At 45.7% G+C, this 9,113-nt stretch overlaps 1 protein-coding gene across 1 annotated transcript in view; it reads left to right on the top strand.

The window, feature by feature from the left end:
* LOC121879431 overlaps window positions 1–6,700 on the top strand; it is a gene marked incomplete at its 3' end in the record, with an annotated part of 7,084 nt that extends 384 nt beyond the window's left edge. Inside the window, exon 2 of the mRNA XM_042386090.1 lies at window positions 6,528–6,700. Coding sequence (XP_042242024.1) covers window positions 6,528–6,700 — 173 coding nt within the window. The remainder of the gene's footprint in view (window positions 1–6,527) is intronic.
* Window positions 6,701–9,113: the final 2,413 nt, after the last annotated feature.

Genomic DNA, 9,113 nt, shown 5'->3' on the forward strand with positions numbered 1-9,113 from the left:
ATGGAAGGACAGGGGGAAAGGATAGAGACGGTAGATGGACGGAAGGACAGGGGGAAAGGATAGAGACGGTAGATGGACGGAAGGACAGGGGGAAAGGATAGAGACGGTAGATGGACGGAAGGACAGGGGGAAAGGATAGAGACGGAAGATGGACGGAAGGACAGGGGGTAAGGATAGAGACGGACAGGTATAATTTACACTACACCTGTATATATATATTCCTTAATTAATGTCAAGGATGCAAACTCCATTTTGATTTGAATGAACCAGTAGAAGATTTTCTTTCTTTCTTTCTTTCTTTCTTCTCAATGATGGAAAATGATAGCGATTATTTTTTTTGAGAGAGAGAAATAAAAATAAGTAAAAGAAAATATTGTGGAATAGTTGAATGTTTTACGTTTGTGTCGTCACGTAAATGATAAAAAAATAAAAATCCCGAAATATTCCAGTTATTTTCCGTAACTTAATTTCCTTATCATTTTCAATCACTTCAGATGAAATAACTGCTTCAAGCCTCACCTCGTTATATTTTACTGTATATCCTGCTACTACTACTAACACTACTACTACTACTACTACTACTACTATTACTAATGATAATAATAATAATAATGATAATAATAATAATGATAATTAGGATCTATAATGTAAACAGGAAAGCAATGTCAACAATTAATAAACGGGTAAACAGGTAGACGAAAGGTAGACATCAGGTAGACAACAGGTAGACGAAAGGTAGACAACAGGTAGACAACAGGTAGACGAAAGGTAGACGAAAGGTAGACAACAGGTAGACAACAGGTAGACGAAAGGTAGACAACAGGTAGACAACAGGTAGACGAAAGGTAGACAACAGGTAGACAACAGGTAGACGAAAGGTAGACGAAAGGTAGACAACAGGTAGACGAAAGGTAGACGAAAGGTAGACAACAGGTAGACAACAGGTAGACAACAGGTAGACGACAGGTAGACGAAAGGTAGACAACAGAACAGACAACAGGTAGACAACAGGTAGACACTGTCACCGTTAAATACGACACATGTACTATTGTCGCAGCTTCCAGGCAACTGATTACATAATCCTGGGCTCCGAAAACAGTTTATTGTAGGTAAACAGCGCATAGTTAGCTAAGGCCACAGTGTATAGTGTGTGTGTGTGTGTGTGTGTGTTGTTATAGCAGTGTTATCAAAGCCAAACCTCAATGCTACTCCACACACCTCTGTCACACCTCTTCACACCTCTGCCACACCTCCGTCACACGTCTGGTCACACCTCTGTAGTACTTTGAAACACACCTGTCACACTCTATAACACCTTTGTCTCATTCTCCGTCACACCTCCGTCACACCGTCACATCTCTGTCACACTTCATAACACCTCCTGTCTCACCTCCGTCACACCTGTCACATCTCTGTCAAGACTCTAACATCTCCGTCACACCTCTGTTCACTCTGTCACACCACTCTGTATAATTAACGTCGCACTTTCATATTAATTACCCGTCACACCAGCGTTACACCTCTGTACTAATTAATCGTCACAACTGTGCAATACACCTGGCTAGAGGGAAGGAGCAGGGGGTGAGGGGGGGTGGCAGCCAGGCAAAGGGGGGGGGGAGGGAGGGAGGAGGGGAGGAGGGGCAGGGGGGGGGAGGCTGGTTCACTGGGGATAAGGCTCAGTCATCAAGCCCGGGAGTCAACACCTGAGAATTACTCTGTCCTGGAAGTAATGGTAACTACCTGTGCTTACCGGCCTGGAGAGAGAGAGAGAGAGAGAGAGAGAGAGAGAGAGAAGCTACCTACACACTAGAACACCTAAATACGTCAGTGGACAGAACAGATAAGCTAAACGGAAGGATGTTTTCACTTCACGGGTTATAAATCACATCCCGTTCTGGTGATGATCTGACCAAACTCAACAAAATTAACCCATTTCTGGCCTATTTGCAGTGTTTACCTACCACTTTTCACTATCTCTGTAATTTGATGATATTTACCCTATTTGAAGATTTAAAGTAACCACTCAAAACATCTGTTATCCTTCCGTTAAATAACCTTAAGTTTAGAATGTGATTTGAAGTAAATTTCATGTGAGTCACTTCAAGCCTTCATATGAATATCTAACTCAATTTTGTAGGTCTACGGAAGCCACTTAACGTAAAATAACTTTGATCAGTAATCAAGTGAACCTCGTCAACAAGAGCGAACAGAGGCCTTCAAACTTCTTCAAGAAAGCCAACATTTAAACAACCCTGTAGAATTATTCTCACTGTGTGTGTGTGTGTGTCCATAAGCTGTTTATCATAGATACCTGTACTTGCATGGAAGCACAACCAATACTAAACACACTTGGTAAATGTTTCAGATCTTAGTAAACAAAAACAAAAAAAAGTCCCCGAGATAAAATTATAGTTTACCCTGAAGGTGAAGCTATAACAGAAAATAGCATGATAGAAAATGCGTTGTTATAAGCAAAAATTAATATAAACATTCAATTGGTTAGCACTGAATTTTGACTTTATTTGTGATAAGGCCTTGACGCAAGCCTATTCTCAGTAGTGGAGCGCAAATGAAGACGTGATTTTACTTACATAAGAGTATTTTTAGAGAGATAACTTGCAGAAATGGTAAAAGGAGGGTGTGGCTGTGTTGGGGGTGTTAAGGCTGTGTTGGGGGTGTTGAGGTGGTCTGTGTTGTGGGGGGTGTTGCTGTGTGGCCTGGTTGTGGGGCGTTGTGTGGTCTGTTGTAAGGTGTGGCTGGTGGCCTGTTGTGGGGTGTTGGTGCGGCCTGTTGTGGGGTGTTAAGGTGGTCGTTAGGGCTGTTGAGGGTGGTTGGTTGTGGGGTTTTGAGGTGTGGCTGTGTTGTGGGTGTTGAGGTGTGGCTGTGCTGGGGGTTTTGAGGTGTGGCTGTGTTGTGGGGGTGTTGAGGTGTGGCTGGTGTTGTGGGGTGTTGAGGTGTGGCCTGTGTTGTGGGGTGTTGAGGTGTGGCTGCCAGGGGTTTGAGGTGGCTGTGTTGTGGGTTTGAGGTGTGGCTGTGTTGTGGGGTTTTGAGGTGTACTGTGTTGTGGGTTTTGAGGTGGTTGTGTTGTGGGGTTTGAGGTGTGGCTGTGTTGTGGGTTTTGAGGTGGCTGTGTTGTGGGGTTTTGAGGGTGGTGGTTGTGTTGTGGAGTTGAGGTGTGGCTGTGTTGTGGGGTGTTGAGGTGTGGCTGTGTTGTGGGGTTTTGAGGTGTGGTCTGGCTTGGGGTTTTGAGGTGGCTGTGTTGTGGGTTTTGAGGTGGTCTGTTGTGTGGTTTTGAGGTGTGGCTGTGTTGTGGGGTGTTGAGGTGTGGCTGTGTTGTGGGGTGTTGAGGTGGCTGTGTTGTGGGGTGTTGAGGTGGCTGTATTGTGGGATGAGGTGTGGCTGTGTTGTGGGTGTTGATGTGTGGCTGTGTTGTGGGGTGTTAAGGTGTGGCTGTGTTGTGGGGTGTTAAGGTGGCTGTGTTGGGGTGTTGAGGTGGCTGTGTTGTGGGTGTTGATGTGTGGCTGTGTTAGGTGTTAAGGTGTGGCTGTGTTGTGGGGTGTTAAGGTGTACGTGCTTGTGGGTGTTAAGGTGTCGTTGTGGGGTGTTAAGGTGTGGCTGTGTTGTGGGGTGTTAAGGTGTGGCTGTGTTGTGGGGTGTTAAGGTGTGGCTGTGTTGGGTGTTAAGGTGTGGCTGTGTTGTGGGTGTTGAGGTGTGGCTGTATTGTGGGGTGTTGAGGTGTGGGCTGTTGTGGGGTGTTGATGTGTGGCTGTGTTGTGGGGTGTTAAGGTGGCTGTGTTAAGGTGTGGCTGTGTTGTAAGGTGTTAAGGTGTGGCTGTTGTTACGCCGTCTCTAATTTAATTTAATATCCAGGTTCTAGGCGCAACCAAAACAAAAGTGAAGTAAATTAAAAGAATAAAAATAAATAAAGTAAACCTTAAGAGTTTAATTGATTAAATATTAACACAATAAAGAGCCTTGTAGGCTGTCACAACAAATTGACTCACCATCGAAACTTTTAAGACACGTGATACAAAACATCGAAACATCAAAAGAATAAAATAAAGCACTGGATTACGTTAACACTGCATAAACATATAAAACTAACACTGAAATTAACTAACGTGAACAACACTGAATTACTTGAATAAACTGCAAATACTGATGGACACAAACAGAGACATAAATAGGTACTCATAGATATATAACATTGGTGGCGACAGGAACAACACAAATAAATTAAGTTTAAGTAACAAGTGACACTCAAAGGATGTGTACTGTATGACAAGAGACTGAACTAACTCTGCTGTTGTGTCCTATATAAGGTTTGGCTCCGCCACGCGACCCGCCGGTGGGTCGTTTAACGATGCAGATGGTCGTTAGAGAACAAAGAATGCTGGTTACAATACAAAATAAAGAAGTAAGATGGGCTTGAACAAATAATGACAGTTAAAACCTTAACAGCACAGGGTAGGTGACTAGAATATATAATAGTAAATTTAACACATCATTACAGGAATAATATGGAACATGGGAGCATGTTATATATAAAAAAAAGAAAAAATACGACACGGTCGTAACACTGTGTTGTGGGGTGTTGAGGTGTGGCTGTGTTGTGGGGTGTTGAGGTGTGGCTGTGTGTTGTGGGGTGTTGAGGTGGTGGCTGTGCTAGGGGGGGTGTTGAGGTGTGGCTGTGTTGTGGGGTGTTGAGGTGTGGTTGTGTTGTGGGGTTTGAGGTGTGGTTGTGTTGTGGGGTTTTGAGGTGTGGTTGTGTTGTGGGGTGTTGAGGTGTGGCTGTGTTGTGGGGTGTTGAGGTGTGGCTGTGTTGGGGGTGTTGAGGTGGGTGTGGCTGTGTTGGGGGGGTGTTGAGGTGTGGCTGTGTTGTGGGGTGTTGAGGTGTGGCTGTGTTGTGGGGTGTTGAGGTGTGGCTGTGTTGTGGGTGTTGAGGTGGCTGTGTTGTGGGGTGTTGAGGTGTGGCTGTGTTGTGGGGTGTTGAGGTGTGGCTGTGTTGTGGGGTTTTGAGGTGTGGCTGTGTTGTGGGGTTTGAGGTGGCTGTGTTGTGGGTGTTGAGGTGTGTGGCTGATGTTGTGGGGTGTTGAGGTGTGGCTGTGTTGTGGGGTGTTGAGGTGTGGCTGTGTTGTGGGGTGTTGAGGTGTGGCTGTGTTGTGGGGTTTGGTGTGGCTGTGTTGTGGGGTGTTGAGGTGTGGCTGTGTTGTGGGGTGTTGAGGTGTGGCTGTGTTGTGGGGTGTTGGGGTGTGGCTGTGTTGTGGGGTGTTGAGGTGTGGCTGTGTTGTGGGGTGTTGAGGTGTGGCTGTGTTGTGGGGTGTTGAGGTGTGGCTGTGTTGTGGGGTGTTGAGGTGTGGCTGTGTTGTGGGGTGTTGAGGTGTGGCTGTGTTGTGGGGTGTTGAGGGTGTGGCTGTGTTGTGGGGTGTTGAGGTGTGGCTGTGTTGTGGGGTGTTGAGGTGTGTTGTGTTGTGGGGTGTTGAGGTGTGGCTGTGTTGTGGGGTGTTGAGGTGTGGCTGTGTGTGGGGTGTTGAGGTGTGGCTGTGTTGTGGGGTGTTGAGTGTGGCTGTGTTGGTGGGTGTTGGTGTGGCTGTGTTGTAGGGTGTTGAGGTGTGGCTGTGTTGTGGGGTGTTAGGTGTGGCTGTGTTGTGGGGTGTTGAGGTGTGGCTGTGTTGTGGGTGGGTGTGGCTGTGTTGTGGGGTGTTGAGGTGTGGCTGTGTTGTGGGGTGTTGAGGTGTGGTGTGTTGTGGGGTGTTGAGGTGTGGCTGTGTTGTGGGGTGTTGAGGTGTGGCTGTGTTGTGGGGTGAGGTGTGGCTATTTGTTATCGCTGTTAATGTGCCAATGTCAGGTTTAGGCGTGTAAAGTAAGTGACACTCCCAAAGGATATTGACGGTGTGACAGAGCTAGACGGCTCAAGTCAGTTGGTGGTGTCCCTATATTAAGGTCGGCTCCCGCACGACCATAAGTTGGGTGTTTAAGATGCAGATGTGTTAGAGAACAAAGACTGCTGGTTAAAAAAAATAAAGTAAGGTGGACTTGAAATGACAGTTGTGGAGGTGTAGAATATAACAGTTTAACACATATTAGGAATAATATGATAGGGGCGTTAATATAGAAATAACACGGTGTAACTGGCTGTGTTGTGGGGTGTTGAGGTGTGGCTGTGTTGTGGGGTGTTGAGGTGTGGCTGTGTTGTGGGGTGTTAAGGTGTGGCTGTGTTGTGGGGTGTTAGGTGTGGCTGTGTTGTAGGGGTGTTAGGTGTGGCTGTTGTGGGGTGTTAGGTGTGGCTGTGTTGTGGGGTGTTAGGTGTGGCTGTGTTGTGGGGTGTTAAGGTGTGGCATGTTGTGGGTGTTGAGGTGTGGCTGTGTTGAGGGGTGTTAAGGTGTGGCTGTGTTGGGTGTTAAGGTGTGTAAAAAAAGAAAGATTAATTATTTCTTCTTTAGTTTACATTAAATACTTATAATCATTCGCTTTTCTCTCTCTCTCATATTACTCACTCACTCACTCACTGTCTATCTCACCCACAGATCCCGCGATAGCCATTGACACGCCTCTATGGAGACAACCAGAGGATGTCATTGGCTCCTCGATGGTGACGGAACCTCCTCCAAGGCTTGAACGACCCAGTATGACTTCCACCACCAACACCGACACCCAGACGACGGCGGCGACAACGGTGACGACGACGCCCTACATCGACGTAAATCGGGCGGTGGTGCTTGGATGGTGTGAAGGAGGACGAGGAAGACGATGAACCTGATGAACGTGCCCTCTGTTGGGTACTGGTGGTGGGAGTGGTGGTGGTACTGGTAGTGGTGGTATTGGTGGTGGTAATCGTGGGTTAGGATGACTTTACCCTAAATATGCCTAGAAGGTGAGTATACGTATGGGTATGGCGGTAGTAGTGATGATAGTGGTAATGGCGATGATGGTACTAGTGGTGATGGTGGTAGTGGTGGTAGTTGTATTGTGGTAATAGTGGTCATGGTGGTGATTTGATTTTATAGAAGGTGAGAACTTCCTCCCTTCCTCCTTCCTCCCTCCCTCCCCAACACACAGACAAACGCGCCTCACAAAACACCTGCAGACGAGGTCAGACGTGATGCTGTGTCATGGCCTTAGTGGAGAGAGAGAGAGAGAGAGAGAGATCTTAGCGTTACTCTGTCTAGATCGAAATTGCTGATTTGTCTCAGTAAAGTGGGACACACACACACACACACACACACACACACACACGTTCCAAAACCACCATCTGGGGTTGGATTCCTTCGATAGTGTCTGAAGCCTGTACACGAGTCAGCTGGTGGCCAGTGGTAGAGACACACACCAGGTTTAGCAAAGTTAAGGTTGTCTTACACAGGTTACAAGGCTACTACAGGTAAAGGTTACAGGCTACTACAGGTAAAGGTTACAAGGCTACTACAGGTAAAAGTTATAAAGGCTACTACAGGTAAAGGTTACAAGGCTACTAGTAAAGGTTACAAGGCTACTACAGGTAAAGGTTACAAGGCTACTACAGGTAAAGGTTACAAAGGCTACTACAGGTAAAGGTTACAAGGCTACTACAGTAAAAGGTTACAAGGCTACTACAGTAAATTTAACTACAGGTAAAGGTTACAAGGCTACTACAGGTACAGGTTACAAGGCTACTACAGGTACACACAAACTTACAAGAGGTTACAAGGCGGATGGTGTGTCTGTTGGCTGATGTTAGCAGAACACACCTGAGGGAGATATTAAGGGCAGGTGTGGGTTATTGTTATGGGTGTGCTGAGGTTAATTGTCTTGTTACCTGTAGTAATGACACACAGGTATAATTTCACCATAGTTATTATTATTATTATTATTTATTATTATTATTATTTATTTATTTTCTCATGTTTCAGTATTTATATGACAAAAATTATACTGATATACATGTTATTTAAGAGGATAAACAATTCCTGATACAAAGTAGTAAAAGTAATACCTTTGTAGAAGTGTTTTATAATTTTATTACCAATATTCTGTACTGAGTTAATCCTTATCTCGAGACATTAATTACTATGTTAATTATACCGTAATTAATGACCTTCACTTTTAATTACTTTACGTCCTTATTATATTTGACCTTTGACCTTAATTAAATATTTTCACTTTATTATTTTATAAAGATGATCTTCAGTTACTACCTAGTCAAATCTTTAATTATCTCTTAGCCTAACCTGATCTAACCTGACCTAACCTGATCTAACCTGACCTAACCAGACCTAACCGATTTATTCTTTGAATTTGACCGCTTGACTTCGTGACCTCATGTTCCCCCACCCTTAATTCGTGTCCTCTTTGACCTCTTGTTCTCGTGTTCATCCTTGACCTCTTGACCTCCTCTTGACTTCCTTGACCTGCTTTCTCCCCCCCCTTGACCTCTTGACCTTATGTCCCTTCACCCTTGACCTCTTGACTTCGTCTCCTCTTGACGTCATGTCCCCTCACCCTTAACTCTTGACCGCTTGACCCTATGCTCCCTCACTTAACCCTTTGACCTGTCCCTACCCTTACCTCCTTGACCTCGTGTCCTCGGAGGTCATCATCGTACAGGGTTGGTGATGGAGAACGGGGAGGCTGACCCAAACATGGCGTCCTCCATCGCTTCCTTCCTGCGTTCTAAGTCAGAGTCTGAGAACCTTTTTCCTGTGACTCCTGCAGGTGGAGAGAGGAAGTAGGTGTGTGTGTGTGTGTGTGTGTGTGTGTGTGTGTGTGTGTGTGTGTGTGTGTGTGTGTTTGGCAGGGTGTGTGTGTGTGTGTGTGTGTGTGTGTGTGTTTGGCAGAGTGTGTGTGTGTGTGTGTGTGTGTGTTTGGCAGAGTGTGTGTGTGTGTGTGTGTGTGTGTGTGTGGGAGTGCGTGTATATTGAGAAAGTGTATATGTGTGTGTGTGTGTGTGTGTGTGTGTGTGTGTGTGTGGGGACTGTGGAAAGGGTGTGTGTGTGGGAGAGTGTATGAAAGTATGAGAGAGGGTGTGTGGTGGTAGAATAGAAGTGTGTGTGGGGAGATATTACCAATGAATGATGTAACGAATGTATGGATGAAGAACAGTGTATGAGAGGGAAAGAAAGCGCTTGTATGTATGGATG

This window comes from Homarus americanus, unplaced genomic scaffold (genome assembly GCF_018991925.1).
Source record: "Homarus americanus isolate GMGI-L3 unplaced genomic scaffold, GMGI_Hamer_2.0 scaffold31303, whole genome shotgun sequence".
In the NCBI taxonomy this organism is placed as follows: Eukaryota; Metazoa; Arthropoda; class Malacostraca; order Decapoda; family Nephropidae; genus Homarus; species Homarus americanus.